At 43.0% G+C, this 20,675-nt stretch overlaps 1 protein-coding gene across 2 annotated transcripts in view; it reads right to left on the reverse strand.

The window, feature by feature from the left end:
* GLIPR2 (GLI pathogenesis related 2) overlaps window positions 1–20,675 on the reverse strand; it is a 59,895-nt gene that overhangs the window by 11,806 nt on the left and 27,414 nt on the right. For both annotated transcript variants that reach the window (XM_085851031.1, XM_085851032.1), the window contains 3 exons: window positions 11,622–11,730; window positions 862–965; window positions 240–317 (listed from right to left, as the gene is read on the reverse strand). In XM_085851031.1, coding sequence (XP_085707157.1) covers window positions 240–317; window positions 862–965; window positions 11,622–11,730 — 291 coding nt within the window. The remainder of the gene's footprint in view (window positions 1–239; window positions 318–861; window positions 966–11,621; window positions 11,731–20,675) is intronic.

Raw genomic sequence — 20,675 nt, forward strand, 5'->3', positions numbered from 1 at the left:
TCCGGAGAGCATGACTTATGGATCGCTCAAGAGGTAGAGCGTGTGAAACTCAGCAATGATGATGAGGTGATATTTAGGGTAAACAAATTTGTAGACATGTCCCACGAGACATGCATTCAATGAGACGTGAACCCAATGCCACTCTTGGATCATGCCCAAATAACCAAAACAGATCACCCAGCATTTCTAACAGTGAATTGCTCCAGTGTGGGGCAAAAATATCATCACCTAGAACTCACCACTGCCAGATGTAAAACCAGGCTGGCTGAAGTTGTAGTTCTTTATTTCTCCATACCATCGTTCAGCCACTTCTTTTGCTAAATAATAACATTCTTGGTGTTAAATCCACAATCTTGGACATCACACAGATATAAAACTCTTAATATTGTTCACACAATTAACATCTCATTACAGATCTGCTTCATGAAGAGCAACAAGGTTTCTAAGATTTAACAGCTTACTATTAGTCAGACCATAACGTTAACACCACCTTGTGTTAATTTTCTTGCAAATGTGGCTTTTTAAATTTAGATTAAAGGTAAGAACAATGAGAAATCAAAGGACAGCAACATTTGAGGGCATGCAAGAAAACAAGCAAGAAATTTCCATAAAGTCTGCTGCAATAAAGGTTGTTTTTTTTTTTCTTTCAAAAACTCATTAGAAACCTGGATAGAGTTTGTACATTTTGTAAGCCCAGGAAAAGGTAGACTATCTCAATCCAACCAGAAAGACTGCTTTACAAAAATAAATAAATAAATATTTATGTATATCACATGTCAACGTTCACCAGGATAATGAGTCAAACGGCTGTAATAAGTACCCATGTAACTAAGGAAGAGAGGGGCGATGAACATTCCATACCAGGCTGGTCATATGAGGCCCATGCGAGATTCTCTCCACATTTGCCACGCTCCGATTCACTACTGTGCTTTAGGATCCGTGTATGGGCCAGAGCTTCAGCATAACTACAGTTCAAAGATGAAAAGTACAGAAGTTACAGCTGGGTTGCATTGTCATCATGAACCAACTACATCATGAAGCATTTACAATATGTCAAATAGCATTTTATAATATTTTTCCCCTCCCTTCCCTCCTTTCATTTCATCTCCACACCTACCATTAATTTTCCTAAATTTCAACCACATCTTAGCATTCAGGCCATGTCAACACGACATACTGCAGTGGTATCACCACAATAGATAAATAAATAAATAAATGACACCTCATATTGCAGTTCCAATTTGGCCATTTATTACTAAAAAGAGGTGTGTGTGTGTGTGTGTGTGTGTGTGTGTGTGTGTGTGTGTGTGTGTGTGTGTGTGTGTGTGTGTGTGTGTGTGTGTGTGTGTGTGTGTATACGTGCACACACTTGGGCTTTTGTCGCTCCTGTCATGTCATAATAAAAATAGGACCATTGTTGCATTTTTGCATATGGCAGCTTGGCTGCCAGATAGCTATCATTTCTTGGAAACTTGGCTCTGCCACTGATGCTGTTCCCCTCCACCAGTACACTGGTACTCATTTTGCTGATCTTGGAAGGATGACAGGCTGAGTCAACCCCACCTGGTGTTAATTTAGCAGCCAACAGGACTCAAACTCAGGACCCTAGCATCCTAAGCCAGCCACCCTAGCTGCTAAGCCAACACCAGGCTTAATAGGACCACTGGACCTGTAGCTTATCTGGGCCCTGGGCTAATGTTGTAACCCAAATTTAGTAGCATTCTGACCTGTGAGTCTAGAAGAGATTTTTGAAGGAATTTCCACGATTTTCCCCAAAATTTACAAAGTCCACCATTTTGACACACTTCTGGTCACGTGATCGGCATGACCTCCGCAATTTAACATTCCTACCCTGGCCTCATGTTGCAACTCAAATTTGATAGCACTCTGACCGGTGTGTCTGGAGAAGAAGATTTTTGAAGGAATTTACCAAGTCGGCCATTTTGACATACTTAAAGTCACGTGACCAGAATAAGCTTTGTAATGCCCGTTACCAGTCAGGAGCGGAACATTGCTGCCAAATTTCAACCGGATCGATCGAGCGGTTTGGCCGAAAACGTCAAAATAGGAGACGGCTGGATGGACAATGCACGACAACACCACCTTATCTCAAATTGCAATTCTAGATAAGCTAAAATGGTGCTGTTAGAAAACTAATAATGAATTTACTTGGTTGGAAATCTAATAAATTGATTGAAAAAAATTAGTGTCCGTTTAATCATCAACATAGTCATTTTAGAAAGCAGTCTTTCTGAGATTGAAGAAGAAGCGGAATGGGAGCTTAATGTAGCAGTTGCAATGGTAACATTTATTATTGTACAACAGCAGATACCCATTAGAATGACATGGAAGGAACACAAAATTATACATGGTAATATTTCTCAAAGAAATAGAAAAAAAATATATAAAAAAGTACATGAAGGAGCACACAAACAACAGCAACAGCAACAATGCCAACAACAATACAACAGCCACAACAACAGCAATTGCACGTTATAAAATATCCTTTTTCACACATACACAGGCAATATGTTTGTGAAGTACAACATGCTGTCTTTTGATTGAACCCATCAGCAAAGCAACAGGTAGGCATGGGCTAGTAACACCTGAATTGAGCATAGTTGTCGTTGCTTTATCCACAATTGCTCAACAGATCTACATTTCATTGTTTGTTCCTTGTTACAGAACTATTCTATACTTTAGTGACCAAAAGTGAATGACTTGAATTGCAGGTGAGATTTTTTTTAAAATAGAACTGAAATTGCTCTCCCAACCAGGTAGCAAGCATTGAAATGTAGACATGAAAGAACGGTGGTTCAAAAATCACGTTCAAGTGACGGTCGGATGAAGCAAGAAATTAGACTTTTGATAGAGAGCAAATTATTTGAAAGGACAAATTTATTGAGTAAATGTGCTGGGTTTTTTGTTTTTGTTTGCAGTCAAAGCTCATGGAAGAACGAGAACACTCAATGGATCAGAAGCAACAGAACAAATGTAACAGCAGAGAGGCAGGGAGGGGGACAAACAGCAGGGTGGAAGGACAAAATAGAGGGAGATTGGACAGCGATGGGTATGGGGAGGAATGAGGAATAGGGGAGGACGCATGGGTGGACAAGATGGATACAAAAGCAAACTTTATGAAGGAAAAAGTGGAAATACAGAAAGGTGGGCTTAGGGTGTTAACGGGGGTAAAAAAAAAAAAAAAAAAAATCATGGTGGTGTTTTGAGTTGTAATCAATTTCATTGTACTAAGCAATGGGCGAAAATAAAATAAAACTAGAACAAAAAAAATCTTAACAGGCGTTATTGCATTTATTTTTCTTTTCACCACTTCCTCATCTCATCCACAGCAACCAAACCAGCGTTATGTGGCTAAAAGCCAAGAGGGTTGGTTAACCGACATGAAAAACAAAAATAATCATCAACATCACTTCCTTTCTGCTGTAACTTACGGTCTGTTTGCTTGTGATATAAGTAACAAGCCATCGATTGTTCCACCGTTCCATTGCACTATTATTCAGTGACTGAATGAATGGACAAAGTGACTATTAAAATTTAACTTGCATGGCCATGACACAAAAAAAAATTCATAACAATAAAGATTGGACCACACATCCTGAAGCTCACCAAGCATTTTTTTTTGTTATAATGCAGTGAACAAACTTTGGTACATAATGGGTGATGAAGGTTGTGGTAAAGTTTCATTGAAATCATGTGTGTAGTTTCAGGGAAGAGCAAATACCTAATTTTTTTGGGGGGGGAGGTGTCAACCCCCAACACAACCCCCCCCCCCCATAGACCCCTTAATGAGTGCAGATTTTAGCCAAACACAGCCAGTGATCTTGGAAGGAAGTGACAACTTCCCAGGGAACTCTGGGTATTTTGGAACATAACTTTTTTCTCTGCAGTCAGTGTTATCCTCTCTGCATTATGAAGAACCCCACCCCGATCTGCTATAGTATGGAGCAGGGAAAGACCCAATGGGTTGGAATGGCAACCTGTGGGGTCCATCTGTGCTCTGTACTCTAAATTCTGAGCATCAAGCGGGGAAGCAGCACGTACCATTTCCAAAGTCTTTCTTATGACTTGGCCAATCAAACCATAGACTTCTGGTCAAAACTGCAGTCTGGTCGAAGCACAAAGCATTTTATCATTTTGTCAGGAAAACGATCATCTCTCACTCACCACCATTGATCGTTATGTGAGAATCACTGCCTCGACTGAAAATTCTCAGGAGAAAACTTTTTGGCAAAACCTTCGAGAAATTGTGCTTCTGGTGGTCAAACAGCTGGATCCAGAGGTCATGACCAATTATTTTGAGTTGTTGATGTTGCAAAACCAATGTTTAAGAAACTCGTTGAAAGATGGTCAAAAGTAGTTCGAACGAGAGAGTACATAGAACACCTTACCCTGCACAGTTTTCAGAAAAAGGACGTGGGAAGTCTTTTAAACTCTTGTTTTACGTTTCTGAATATGATCTACATTTCCTACGAGCCACGATTTTCTCCAAATCTCAATATTCCCAACGCTGAGAGCGAAACGGCGCTCAGTGCCGCCATATCTGTCTGGATTCAGAATCTTGTACAGTTACTCTGTCCTCAAGCCATGGGATGGGAAAATATTTTTTCAAGTAAGTACTGCTAAATAGAGGGTTTGTGCAAGTGCCAAGAAGGTGATTTGTGTTTTACAGGTGTTAAAGTATATAATTCTATTGGAATAAAAGTTTTAAAGGGTGTTAAGAAGAAAAACAAACTTTTTGGGGAAGGAAATTTACCACCATTGATGCACTCTCTTTTACATCACCTTACTCAACACGTTCAATTAGTTCATCGTGCCTGATGTTTGTATCCTTTATGAGGTCTCTAAAAAACAAGTTTCCTGTTTGACTTCAGCTTTTTTGACTGCTAGACAGGCAGAGGAAAAAAAAAATCTTACTTCTTTGTGAACGTGCACTCGGGACAAGATTCTGTACAATTTGCCAAACTCAGAGCCAAAGCACAGCTAAGTTGCAGGTTTGTGTTCGAGTGTTCAAAATGTAGAATTCAATTGAAATCAAGTAGTTCCTCGATCGTAGATCGACGTCTGGCAGACAGACAAGGTGAACCACATGCTTAACCCCAATTTTAGCTTCGTGCACGCAAGTTAATAATGTTGCATCTCTATAAATCGACCGTCTGTTCTCGACCTGTCTGTTCATTAACCATAAGAATAATTGTGGTGGTGAAAGGTAATAGGTGATGGTTGGGGGAGGGAGCATTGGCAGCTGTATTAATGACATGTCAGTGGACAACTTTGTGGTGCTCCTCTAAAAATGTTTGAATAAAATTAGAGGCCATCAACAGCTTCGTGGGTAAGCCGGAGTTTTGAAGAGATGACGATCCAAAACACAGCTGGTTCGTAAGCGGAGTGCCATTTCATCACGGTGATTTTTGCAGAGTTAATTGCATCTCAGAATGGAATGTCCAACATATAGATGAACAGAAAATTCCTACTTTACAGACAGTATCAGCAACTCACATACTGTCGAGAAAACCAAGATAATTTTTTTAATGATAATATTCCAACAATGATATGCAGTTACTCCCTTCATTAGGAAATGATCTACCTTTTCGACATGTGTATGAAGAAATACCGTGAAGGCTGGTATGATGGCCTAGGCCCTAGAGGTACGCACACTCGCCTCTGAGCCATTTAGCCTCGGTTTGAATCCAGATTCAGCTACAAACTGTTATCCTGGTGTCTTACAGGCAGGGTGAGCTGTCTATGTGTGTGCCATCCCTCAGAAGGACGTTAAATTGGGCATCCAATCTGTCCGCATTAGTTGGTGGTAGTTAAAGATCCAACGGTGTCCTTTGTGAAGAGCAAGCGAGCTTTCGCCGGCACCCTGAACAAATTACAAAATCCTGCTCTAACCTACAGAGGGCATTGCATCAGCAGCACGGCCACACCCTCAGCCAGCCAATGATGCTACTCAGAATCATGTGCCGCATACGAAAGAAGAATAAGAAGAAATGCCATGGATTGTGTTGCCATACCCATTCATGCCATACATACCACCTCCCCCCTCCCCCCCACTTCCCTCATAAATGCCCTAATCTTTGAACCCTACCTCAATCCACCCATGTCATTATACCATGTTGACTTTACCACAATCATCACCTAATGTCCTTGTAAACCACTCAAAGTACACCAATGTACTACAGGTAATACGTGTACAAGTCTGTTCTTGAGACAAGGTATTGAAACTCCTCTCCCATTTGCTGTTCATGTCTCAAAAACAAACTGTTCAAATGCATTTATTCTGGACTTTACGTTTTCAACAAGCTTTAAACATTGTACTGCCATTTTAACCACGAAAGTGGAAAGTTTCGCAAAACACTGGAAATTGCGCAAGTGTTACAAGGCCAGGAGTCGCAAAGTTTCATGAAAATAAATCAATATTTGCAAACTGGAAATCTCATAGTGCATCCTTCCCAAATAAAAAAAGTCAATCAAGCAATCATTTGTTCACAGATTATTGGATTATTTTGAAGGTAAGGTAGATATAGCAGATAGAGTGGTGATCAGACTCAGGAAAGTTTAGATGCTTCATAGATTGGGATTACGAGACATAATTTAACATAAAGAAATGTAATGTGCTGGGAATGGGTAATAATAATGAAAGTAGAGACATTATGTAATTATCTTACATTATGTAAGAGACAATCTTTGAGCATGTCACCCAGAAGAAGGATCTGGGGGTGGTAATAGATACGGGAATAAAAGGAAAGCACAGTGCCAGGCAGCTATAGGTAAAGCAAATAGGGTTTTAGTAGCTTATATTTGGAGAGGGATCATTTATAAATCGAAGGAGGTGGTGTTAACACTGGACAGGAATTTAGTGAGGCCTCATCTAAAATATTGCGTCCAGCTTTGATCACCACATCTGAGGAAGGACATCGTTCAGCGTAGAGATACTGGAATGATTCTGGGCCAAGCTAGACTCGGCTACGAGGATCGGCCAAAGGACACAGGACATTATAATTTTTTTATCCTAAAAGAGACTAGATCTGAGAGAGATATTTAATGAAGGGGAAGCCAAAATAAATGCAGAAGTTTTTTTTATAGCTGAATGGACAGTGGCAGAACACCAGGGGCCACAGCCTGATGGTAAAGAAGATGACAGTAACAAGACAAGGGTCTTCCACTCAGTCGTTAATGTATCGGATGGTCTTCCTGCAAAGGAAGTGTCAGCAGAAACAGGAATGACAGAGGAACAAACAAACATTGGGAATGGAGGAGTGAATATTCACAGGACTGAGATGTAGCTTAATCATTGATGGGTGAGTATACATGTGGAATGTTTGTGGTTTGTGGTATCTGTATGTTTGTGGTATCTATGAGAGCATCTTGTCAAAAAATGAATGTGCTGTCAGCCTTTGTCAATCTGCACCCCAAAAAAACACCATAAATTTTTTTTGTGTATAATACATATATAACAAGAAAAAGAGCAATCATAGATTGCAGACACTCGCCAGGACTTGTTTTGTGTAGTTATGTGTGGTGTATTTTGTGTGGAGTTTGTGTTCTCGTGTGTTACATAATTGAGACATAACTAGAACTGCCACTTTATAACTGCTGGCAGTGATGACTGGGAACCAAGACATCCGGCTTTGATTGGACACCTGACCCTCCCGACGGTTTTTAAATTATTATTCAATTGAATTTAGAATTGGATTAAAATAAATTCACTTCAAATCAAATGGAAGACCTAATAGGTACAGTCCTGCATTACAGTTATCAGAAGGAACCCAAACAAGAAAAAACAAAGACGGAGTCATCAGGTGAAACCTGGATAGGATTTGCATTTCAGCTGCTAATCCTTTACCCTCAAACCCACCCAAGCACAGCCAAGTGAGCGTTATTCAAAAAACAAAATGAACCTCGATCAAAAAAAAAAAATTCTGGCTGCCAGACCATGTGTCCAATCAAGTTGAAATTTAAAACGTGTATTTTCCCCATCACGCCCAAATCATAAATGTGAAGTTTCAAGGGGCTGTCACACCTTGACAATTTAGCCAGCGTATGCTGATTTATGAAAAATTTGTCTAAAATGCTGGCACACGTCGAATACTTTATGGGTACGTTTTGTGTACGTTAGGTGCACGCTGAAAAACACTACCATAGGTCGTATTACGCTGGTTTAAAACGTTGTACTTTTTGGTTGTCCAAAAAATTTTGCATGCTTGAAATTTTACGACGTACTCGGCGTTTGGCTCACACGTTCCGCTACGCTGGCCATAAGTTGTCGGCACGTTATGCGATCGTTGACACACGTTAATTGTATGTTACTCATAAGTCGAAACACGTAGAGGTAACATTTGCGTACCCGAAACTTATTTCTAACCTATGAGTAACGTTTTGGAAGCACGCTACACGAACGTTGTTCACACTTCGCAACACGCTACTTCAAAGTTCCTCATACGTCGAAACACATCAAAGTAATGTTTAGGGTACCCGTGACTTATTTATAACCTATGAATAACGTGCTTGGGAATTATTACGCGATGCATACACGAGACTATCGTTGGGCATAGGTTGTGGACGACTAAAACACGACAAACAATCGTTGGTATAACTTATCTATAAGTTATCGAAGCGTTCTGTGTTCATTACTAGTACATTATGCATTTGTTAAAGTCGTTTTTAATACTTTAAAAAGTAAAACAAAGAAATATGTCATCGTGGGAATGAGGAAAAAAAATTAGCCGAAAAGAACATCGAACAATGGTGCAAAGTAGTCTCCTATTCGTGGACGATAAGAGGATCCATCATCACCCACACCCTCCCCATCACGCTCACATACTACTACTGACAGACATACTACTACTACTACTACTACTACTACTACTACTACTACCAATGCTACTACTACAACTACTGTCACGCACACCGACTACTGCTAATAGTATTACTACTACTGATACTACTGGCATTGACATCTACTCAACATGGAGTCCAGAACAATGATGGGTTCCTCTTGTGAAGCCCATTTGTATATACCAATTCCCCTTAACGCTGCCAATACGCCATTATACGATAGATGCAAGTTAGAAACACGTTCAGTAAGTGCTGTGGTCGTCCGGAAGACGTCAATCTAATTTGTCTACATACGACAATGTGCTTTTGAGATACGTTACACATAGGTTCATAGCATGTTACTCAAATGTTAGAAGCACGTTATACTTAGGTTCAAAGCATGCTACACATAGGTTAAACGCACCTTACTCATAGGTTCATAGCACGCTAGTCATTGGTTCAAGGCAAGTTACAAATAGGTTCAGAGCACGCTACTCATAGGTTAAAAGGACGTTACCCATTGGTTGAAAATTACGTTGCGGGTATGTTAAATATTACCTTGACATGTTTCGACGTATGAGTAACCTACAAGTAACGTGTGTCCGTCGTGTGTAAACGATCGCGGAGCGTGCCAGGAACATATGACAACGCGTGCGGAACGTGTTAGCCATACGCCGAGTACGTCGTAAAATTTTCAGCATGCTTGAAATTTCACTACGTATTACACGTACCACGTAATATGACAGTGTACTTCATTGTTTTCCAGCCTACTCTTAACGTACACACAACTTACCCATCCCGTATTCGACGTGTGCCAGCGTTTTAGACACATTTTTCACAGGTCAGCATACGCTGGCAAAATCGTCAAGGTGCGACTGCGATGTTGACACTTCCAATTTTCAGGTGGTTATGATTTAAATCGGCGTCCGGCAGGTTCTTAACAGGCTACGCCACGAGTTCACCGGCGATATGTTTAGCATGCTATGCCTAAGTTAAACTATCGTTGGGCATAGGTTGTGAACGCCAACAACAGGCTAAGCATTCATTGGTAAAAGTTATCAACAACACAACGAAACGTTCTGTGCTCGTTACTAATATGTTATGCATACGACCAACACGTTATGAATACGCCCAAAACTTAAAAAAAAAAAAACATCAAAATTTCAGCGTACGCCAACGTTTTACATAAATTTTTATACGTTGCCATTGCTGGTTAAAACGTCAAGGTGTGACAGGGCCCTCACATTGATTGGTTAAGCGGTTCCAGAGAAAACATTGTTTAATATTTTTCTTCAATCCAATATGGCTGCCAAACCATGTGACCTATCAATTATTCCTAAACAAACTTGTACACTCATAGATTGGGGAACACTTGTGTGGTTTCCCTTCAATTTTTCCAGCATTCTGGAGAAGATTTTTGAAGGTTTTAAAGTAAATACAATATGGCTGCCAAACAATGTGACCAAAGACATCAGATGTGTGAATCTTTTGTTCCTCATGGACAGGCGGTCATGCGTGTAAAGTTTTGCCTCGATTCAGCCACTTCGGAGAAGAAGATTTCTGAAGGTTTTTTTTTTTTAACAATATGGCTGCCAAATCACGTGACTGATGACGTCATTAAAAAAAATTTTCTGTGGGCCATTTTATCCATAGATGACCCTCAAAATTTTTTATACCGATCGGATGTGACGTTCTATGTATGCAATTATGACATCATAACAAGGACACATATGATGTCATAAAAAATATACCATCAGAGATGGGGAATCCCCCGCCATTGAATGAAAAAGGTCATACATATTCCAGATAATGAGGGAGGTGAATTGGAAACAAGACACCATTTGGTCATCATCTCGAAAAAGTTCCCCAGGGGTGAGGAATGTAGTAACCAAAAATAATTGAAATCAGATAAGCGGTTTTTCATTTATTACAAAAAACATTTTTTTCAAGATGGCCGCCCCAGTCGGCCATCTTGGATCCGGCCATGCCCCAAATCAATAGGGTTCTTCCTTTTCAGGTGGTACATGTGTGACCCAAATTTCAAATCGATATGGCGAACAGTTTATGAGTTATCGCACTCACAGCTATAAATGTTGACGCCCGGACGGACGGACAGCCGGACGACCTGGGTGACAACAATATCCCCCTTCCGCTACGCGGCGGGGGATAAAAAATAACACTCATTTTCCATGAGGAGTACTTGCTATGTGCCAAGTTTCAAGTTTCAATTTTTTCCTTGGTGCGGTTTCAGAGATAGAGGTCCAAAATTTTTCCATTTTCCCCAATATGGCTGCCACACCACATGACCTATGATCTCATAATTATGATAAAAGCATTCTACATGAGTAGTCGCACCAGTGGTGTCTGCCTTCATAGTTCTCATCCCCACCATTCCCACCCCCCCCTCCCCCGCTGACATCGAGTCGATGGATTGATACGATTGGCTAAATGGCGTACTCCTGCAGTAAAAGACTGCTATTTCTTTGATATGGATTATACTTTGAGGCCATTCGTTGGCAGGATGAAACATTCCATGTTTGCCTTGGACCTACAAAAAAAAAAGTAAAAAAAAAAAAATAATCTCATGGCAAATTAGGATTTAATTCTTCCATACCAATTCAACCTATAATTCTCTCAATGTTCAAAGTCATATCTTGACCAAAATAATTTCATTCCAGCCCGACCTAGCGGATAAAAAACAAACAAACAATGAACGAACGAATGAATGAATGATGGAGCACGCTATATGAACAACCTCCCTCCCCTCCCCTCCCCCAGTTTACCTCTGGGCTTCTCGACATAGTTTCCCGGACAGGCAGAGGGAAGATGCGCCGTGCTTCTTGCGGAACACATTGTGTTCCCGCACTAAATCTCTGGAAAATTGCTTTGAGGCTTGGGGTGGAAATGGAAGGAGGGAGAGGGGATGGATAAATATGGGAGTACTCCGTTTAAGGTTTTATGCTCATGAATAATACCATACAATGCAAGTACAGTACTGAAGCCTCTATGTGGTCAATTGCCCATTGTAGTGATTCACATCATTTTACAAAAAATTCACATCATTTTACAATACTGTAGTGGATTCAATGATTCTATTCAGTGTGTGAGTGTGTGTGTGTGTGTGTGTGTGTGTGTGTGTGTGTGTGTGTGTGTGTGTGTGTGTGTGTGTGTGTGTGTGTGTGTGTGTGTGTGTGTGTGTGTGTGTGTGTGTGAATGCCTTCTGGGGGTAATCTTGCAGAGTATTGTTGTGGAGTCGCAGAGGTACTACAAGGGAGGGGATATCCTTGGTTTCTTCCCGGGAATTGAGGCCATCGCACACGAGTAAATTTGTGTCGTGGCAGGTCGCTAATTGACTGTGAACGCCAATAATTTAACCACGTGTCCCGGTGTCCTCCATCTGACCACCGTTTAACTGGGAACAAGTGGTCGTCTTATCAGTATATCACGCCCTCGATGCGTACTTGCATGACTTACTGTATCAGGTGCAGCCGAGCAGAGCTGCTGAGTACGCACCAGCTAATAAACAGATTCTTGGGGTGCAACTTCACGGCTATGCTAATGTGCAGACCATGCTGGACCAATGAAGGAAAAGTCGAGAACGAGCTGGGTACCTTTATAACAAAGCAAATTTATCATAAGGTGGGGAAAGTTATGTGGTACAGAAATGGGTTTCTTGCCAAAAATGTACAGCAGGGGGAAAGCAAGGAATTTGTGGGTGCAACAAAAAAAACACAAACAAATATTCACGAAAGAAGACAGTGCAGAGTTACCCCAAAACTTATACATAGTCTGAACTTACGCTACACATAACAAGTGCAATCACACACACACACACACACACACACACACACACACACACACACACACACACACACACACACACACACACACACACGGAAATTAGAGGTAGCCCAGAAAGAGGAGAGAAAGTTGAGGTGTAGGGATGTCGTTGTACCTGGCACGGTTGACAGACCAGCACTACCCAATCGCTTAGGAAGGGGGAGAAGGGAGGAAAACTGATGGCATCTGCAGTGTGGGAGTGGGAGGTGCAAATGCAGTGCAGCGCATCGTAAGAGGAAGGTGTGAGGTGCGAATCAATAATTCTCTCAGCTCATGCGTTCTCAGTGGATGAGACAGAAATGGGAATGAAAGATGTGTGAGAGAAAGACTTTAACGGAGATGTGTGAGGGTCTTTATATGTGAATAGCAGCTGCTGAATGCAGCCACATCGGAGCGTCGATGAATCGGGGATGGTCCCGGCCCGTCCTGGCAATAGATTGCTCCACCTCATTCGCCTCGCTTGGCTGCTCCGCCCTCTCTGCTCAGTTGCGCTGGCTTGTGGTGAGATTCTGCTTGGATGCTGGAGAGATCTTGGGTGACCGCCTCACGGAGCTGGGACAAGGGAGAGAGAGACAGAGACAGACAGAGAGAGAAAGAGAGAGATCGAGCTAAATTATTCCTTTTATGGAGCCTGAGCAAGGGACGAGCTAAGAATTGGATCAAATGATCCTGTAGGCATTCTCGAGCTCTCCCATTGGCGCATAGCACTTGGCCCACGCCGCCAGGCTTCACAATCGAAAATGGCTTCAGTCGCCCTTGCGCTTGGCCACACGTTGGAGCTCCATAATTAACATTGGGCGAGAGTCTTCAGGAGCGCTCTCCGGCCCCAAATGTACGCTTGACTCAATTTGAGCATGGTTATTTGGGGAAACCCCAGAGCTATCCACATGTCTTCGAATGAACCCCACGCAGGCTCGCACTTAGAGTTACACGCTGAAACACCCCGATTCTCATTGTCCTCATTCTTTCGGCATCCTCCAAGACTGTGGTGAGCGTCCAAGGGTTTGATGCCAGTTGCGGCGGTTATCGGGAGGTGAGGGAAGCATTGTGGCATTTGTGGTGAAGGCATTGGACGATGGTTGTTGTGGGGATTTTGAGAAGGCGTTTGGGGTGGTTATGGTAAGCGTCATAGCATTGCGGTGAGCATAATAAGGGTCTGAGGTGAGGTGTCAGTTGGATTGTGGCACGCAGTTTGAACGGAAAATGGTGCAGGAAGCAAATGAGCTTCGCTGTGTCCTCTCATGCTCTCGGCATCGCCACCATACTGCATCCATGTTTGCATGGTTTGTGTACGAGATAAAGTAAAGAAATGAAATAAGTGAAAGAATAGAGGATTGAAGACATAACAAAAAGCCATACACAACACATCTTTCCCATTTACCCACTAGACATATGGAAAGGGCTAACTAAACAAAAACTAATTAAATAACTCTGAGGATCACTATATGTCGGGTGCCATTGCCTCGTAGGTGTGCCAGTTTTACAGAACCGCAACAGTATAATGATAGTTGTTGTGTTGCCCTGGTCAGTTCTGCTCAAACAAGCCTGCAGCATGGAGATAGCTGATCAATCTCCCAGGAGCGACCCAGAGATCCCTCACATTTATGATGTTGTGCTCTTGTCTAAATGGAGCCAGGACCGCGGTCTTCCATAATGTGTTTTGTTGTGTGTAGGCTGGTCTGGCAGAGGTTGTAGGTGTTGTCAGTGGTGTCGGCGAGTCTGTGTTTGTAATGTAAGAGCTGTGGGTGGTGTCCACAGTGGACGGAGGCATGTAAGGTGAACACGATTGTACCTGGAGAGTAGTTGGTCTGTGTCATGGATGGGTGGGGGGTTACAGCCCAGGATACTGTTTGGGCCTAGTTTGTTGATTGCGTTTATGGTTATGTGGATGTGTTTGTAAAGGTTTCCGTTGTTCATTGGGGGGAATGTTTTGGAGGATGTCACTGTAATGTGTATAGGGGCCTCTGGGTGGTTGTACATGTTGTGGCAAGGGCGATTAGGGTTGGCACTTGCCATTGCAAGGAACTGTACACTTCTCATGTCCAAGTGGTCTTTAATTTTTAGCATTTTTACGTCTGTATAATGATAGTCATTTCCCTTCTTACATGCATTAGCAATAAGCATGAGGTAAGAAGGCTATACAAGAAGAAATGCTTCGATGTTCGTTTTGCAAGCTGCTGTCAGCCTTCCCACATGCATGTGCAAAATGCCTTCCCTAAACCTTTTATAATGCTCCATGTCTTTGTAATCTGTCCAACATGTTCTTCACAAGATAAACCAGTCACCAGGGGGGAATTTTTTTTCTTCGAATTTTGGGGGAAATGTTGTCACTCACTACCAGCACCATCTCAGTGAGAGGTCATGGCAGGATGCCACATCCAAAAACTGGGCTTGAGGGCCAATAACGTCATGGGCTGATGGGGGGGGCGAGATAATAAAAGGGGGTGCCCAGGCCCGTCGCTAGGGGGGGGGGCATTTGGGTGCAATGCCCCCCCATGGCGCATCTGGTGCCCCCCACTTGTACGCCACCCATTTATGCCCTGTTGCACCCTGTGAACAACTTAGTGTTTAAGGACGAGCGCCCACTGTGAACTTGCTGTTTAAGAGTTCATCTGTGTGAACTAAAACCCTTATTCCAGATGTTCAACGTGGTGAATAATAAGGCCTTCTTGGATAAACTGTTCTTTAATAATATCCTTCTTTGAATAAGAATCAAGAGATAAGTGTGCGCTTCCCAGCGCATCTCCAAATGCAATTGGCAAGACAATAATACAGTCCAAGACCACAAGATAAAAGATAATAACGCAAGCACCAACGCCAGCAGCCAAGACCTCGTGTCGAATGTCATATATATATATATATATATATATATATATATATATATATATATATATATATATATATATATATATATATATATATATATATATATATACATCGTGGATCATTTAGTTTTAAGGAATAGCCAATCAGCGTATTCGATATGGAGACCCTATTGAGCAGGTTACCTGATTGGTTGTAAGTTAGTTATAAATGTAATATAGTCATAATATGATGAAGGAAAAGACATAAATTTACATTATTAAAGATGAAGTGCACGTGCACCACGTGACCTTCACAACCCGTCAACCCTCCATCTTACAAAAGTAATTTTATAATAAAAATTAAAAATGTGTGTTTGCAATCGTGCTTACATTTGAAATGATGCAGATAAAACCTGTTTTTGGTGCATGGATCATTTAATAAATAAAACCGTCAACCGTCAAATCTCGCGAGTCGCGACTCACGAGTCACAGAGCACGAGCTCGCAGCAGGAGAAAAAGACGTGGATGATGGATAAACGAAAATGGCTCAGAAAAGGAAAAAATCCAAACGACGGAAATGAAGAAGATGATGAAAGACATGTTGTGGGAGGAGGAGGAGGAAAAGACGATCATGTCGATGAAATACCAACAGAAGCTGGCCAACCTGGCCAAGCCAGCAACATCAGCCCTGCGGCTGTAGCCCCAGCGCAGACAGCCGAGTTGCCACGCTCGGTGGCGGCCTTGGGACCGGGTGTGACTGTCAAGCCGCTTCCCGATGATCTTGAAAGTGAGAGACCGAATCAAGTTGTTCTACAGCGGTACCCTGGCCATCTGTTGCAGAACAAGAGTCGCTCGTTTGTGTCCTCGTGGTACCAGACTAATGAATGGCTGGAATACAGTGTGCAGACAGATGCAGCATTCTGCTATCCATGTAGGAAGTTTAACACCGCACGTGGCCCAGGGGACTCTACTTTCACAGTGTGAGGCTACCGGAATTGGAAACATGCCGTTGAGAAAGGCAGGGGGTTTCACAAACACGCAACTTCAAACGAACATTTAACTTGTGTTTTGAGGTGGAAGGAGAATGAGAGGCGCATCGATTGTGGTAAAGAGATTTCCACACTCCTCAATGCTGACCAGCTAAATAGAAACCGGTACTATGTGTCTGCTCTTATAGATGTTGTGGGATTTCTCGCCGAAAATCAGATACCTTTTAGAGGGAGCCTTGATAATTTTGAGTATATGTCAGACGGGCACAGTGGGCTCTTCCTCTCGCTTTTAAACTGCACACTCAAAAAAGACACCGAGCTAGCCGAAATAATAAAGCATATCCCAGGAAACGCAAGCTATACTAGTCTGGAAATGCAGAATGAACTGATCTGCACATTGAGTAATGTTGTGACGGATGCGATCGTGGAAGAAGTAAGCACATCGTGATTTACCATCAAGGTGGATGGGACGAGGGACCCCACTGAATGTGAGAACATATCATCATTCGCTTTGTATCGGCATCAAATGAAGCAACAGAGCGTCTACTCACAATAGCTACAGCCGACGCTGGAGATGCAAAAACATTGACAGACCTAATAATTGCAGAGCTGACAAAAACAGGACTTTACGCGTCAAAAATATTAAGTCAGGTGTACGACGGGGCTTCGATAATGACTGGGAAGCACGGTGGGGTGCAAAAGTTGTTGCAAGAGATATTGGAAAGAGAAATCCCCTATGTGCACTGCTTGAATCACCAACTCCATCTGGTAGTTATCCATGCACTGGCAGCAGAGAAAACTGTCACTGATTTCCTCGAGGTTTGTTGTTGCCTGTACAAATTCTTCAGAAAGCCCACTGTTGCTGCACAGTATAAAGGTGAGCGGTTAAAACGACTTCTTGATCAAAGGTGGACGGGACATTTAGCCACCGTTTCTGTGATCATAGGATCTTTTAAGGATATCACATCCTTACTGTCGGAGATTGATGCAGAGCGCGCCTATGGTGCAGAGATGAGGATGGAGGCTATTGGGCTTTTGCGGGAAGTCTCTGGGCCTGCCTTCATGTTCATTGCTATCTTTGTACAAAAACTGCTGATGTTGTTAGATGGCCCTAACAGACTCTTGCAGGCAGAGGACATGGACTTGCTAACGGGGTTGGAACTGGTGGCGAGTGCTACAGAGTGTGTGAAAAAACTCCGCTCTGAGGATGAGTTCACTGACCTGTGGAACAAGGCCAACGATGCTCGCACTTCTACACCTGCACCACCAAAACGGAGATGCACAATGCATAAGAACTTGGAACAGTTTGTAGTTTTGGAGACTACAGGACAAAACAACGACAATGACAAGACGGAACTGCAGAGGGTTTTTTACAGCGCAATTGTCACTGTGCTTGGAGAGATCGCTCAGCGCTTCAGTGAGCGCAACACACAACTCGCCCGTTCACTCGCTGCCTTGAATCCTGAAAATGGCACGTTTTTGGATCCCCACTTGCTCCAGCACATCATGACATTAACAAAGTCAACCATCAGTGAAACAGAGTGTGTGGTTGCAAAGCAGTTTATTCGCTCACAGACAGAAAAGCAGCCAAACGAGAGATTGACAACACAAAAACTCCTCTCAACATACCACAAAACGCTGGAAGCCATGCCAAGTGTAGTGACTGCTATGAGACTTGGACTAACATTTGGTGCGTCCACTGCCATGTGTGAAAACTCATTCTCAACATTGAGGAATGTCTTCACTGACCATCGACGGTCCATGCGCCATGCACGCAAGGCACAACTGCTACAGCTGGCCTTCGAGAGAGACCTCACAGGTAAATGGCTGAATGAATGGAAGGAGAAGGTCCTCAGAAGATTCCACACCGAGGCACGTCGCCTGCAGCTCTTCTGACAGTGAGTACAGCGGTATAAAAACGATACGAGGACTTCAGATTGTGTGTGACTGCTGGTGATGTGTGTGTGGTTGTGGTTGCAGTGTGGTTGTGGTCAGCACCCGCCGTGGTCGGCTGCTTTGTACTTCTGATGTTTAAGTTAAATGTTGTGTTTGGTGCTTTGTGCATCACCTTACCCCTGTGTAATTGACTGCTTTAAATGCGGACCTTGTGGTATCTTCAGGCTGGTCGTATTTGCTGTTGATAGTTTAACGTGATGATCGCAGGTCATAGCCGACTGTATCTTATTTCAAAGTGCACTGATTCTGGTGCCAACCTCCCCCGTTTAGTCATTGTATCTCTGGTATATTAATTTTCTAATGCCAATTCTTCACAACACCTTGTATAAGTGCACCTGAATTGGTGCCAATTGTCTAATCATTGAATATTTGCATTGTGAATGTGCCAGTTTGTTGCGGCTCTCCTGCATTCGAATAATTTTAGGCCAAAAACATCGGAACATATTAAATCTAGCTGAGATAAATTTGGTTCGTATGCGACAGCAACCTCAGTATAGATGTGTCAATGCTGCATGAATACAATAGTATACCGGGTTATCAAAAATATTAAATAGAATAATTGTGCCCCCCCATCCAGTTCATATGCCCCCCTTAATACTGAGCCCTGGCTACGGGCCTGGGGGTGCCGAACCGTGGGGAGAAAAGAGATGCATCTGGACCAGACAAGGAAAGCTGCGCACAGTTTCTTGTTGTGTTTTCTGTCGGCACGAGACGAAGTTTTCCTGCAGCATTCCCTCCTTCAACAAGAGCCCACACCTCACACCGCAACCATCCTCCCCATTGTGCTGGCTCGCACTTGCAAGCAGGAACCGTCTTCCTGATGGGCCATATTCCACCTTGGATCTTGTTGCATCCCATTGGACGCAGCCCCGGTATTTCTGTATCGTCCGATTCTCCCTGCTTCTTCTTCTTCATCATGAAATGTCTGAGGCCTTGAGGTTTTTGGGAAGATAAGAAGCTACTGCTCATACGATGCTCTGGACATATAGGGGTTTTATGTGCAAATCGTGTTATTGTTTCTTGTATCCCCTCCTGTTTGTAAAATACACTCTTAAAATAATTTGGTCTCGGGATGATTCGAGTCATTTTTGATGGTCATAAAATGTCCATTAAAGGACCGATTGGATTTTGGGGCAGTTAACACCAAGTATGAAATGTACCTGCGTTCATCCAGCCACTGCTAGGGTCGCTAATTTGGGTTATCAGGCACCCTTTGCTGTCTTGAGTGCTACCGGTGCATCACCTGCCTGGCTTGAGAATTCCACAACAGTAGGAAATGTGACAAACAGGCCCGGGACCCTGCTCGGAGCACCACTATTATTTGGCCAGCACAACTGCTGTTCATCGAGATTCGGACCGGGCAGCTGTAAAATATATAAATAAATCGACTCCTCCCATGCTCGTGAGGTAAAATGCTCAGTTATTCTCTCCATTCACAGGTGAGAGATGTGGGTGGGTCTTTCTTTACTATTAATATATTGACTGCTTTCGACATTTGCACAAAGTACATACTTGGGAGCCTCGTTGGTGTGCACTGTCGCTGATGATTCGCCAATAAGCAATGAAACCAGTCCGCAGCTGAGGGTGTGTGTGTGTGTGTAGCATTGGGATTCTCAAGTGCATACTGTTTGTGAATGTCTTTACAGCTGTGGAGGAACTCAAGAAGGGTTTGAAACAGCAAAAGGCTTACTTTGGTAGCCTTTCTTGGTTGCTTTATGCAGCTTCTTCGGCGAGAAGAAAATGGAAGGAGTCGATTAATTTATACAATCATAGCCACCTGGTTTAAATGGATTATTCCCTCTTTTCACAGGTGAGATGTAGGTGGGTCTTTCTTTATTATAGCAAATACAACCCATCACTTCACTGATGGTTATTAAGGGGGGGGGGGGAGAGGAGGAGGGAGGCAGAGAGAGAGAGGGTAGAGAGGATGGAGGGAAGGGAGGGAAGGGAGGGATGGGTGAGGATGGAGGAAATGGAGGGGATGAGGGGGGAGGACAGAGAGAGAGGAGAGGACAGGACAGAGGGATGAGGGAGAAGGGGAGAGCGATGCCTCACCAAGCGTTGCTATACATTGCGGGAGGCAGGGGTGCCCTGAGGGGTTGAGAGTGAGGATGGGAGGGGGGGAGATATAATGGTGAGGGTGGAGGTGGCGTTAGCAAAGAGAACGACGTTATGCTTAAAAACTGAACACACACACACACACACACAATAGAGTTTGTAAAGTAATCCACTGGCACTTCTGCAAAAA

The sequence above is a fragment of the Eptatretus burgeri genome, chromosome 13 (genome assembly GCF_056783735.1).
Source record: "Eptatretus burgeri isolate ZD-2024b chromosome 13, Ebu_testis_v1, whole genome shotgun sequence".
Taxonomy (NCBI): domain Eukaryota; kingdom Metazoa; phylum Chordata; class Myxini; order Myxiniformes; family Myxinidae; genus Eptatretus; species Eptatretus burgeri.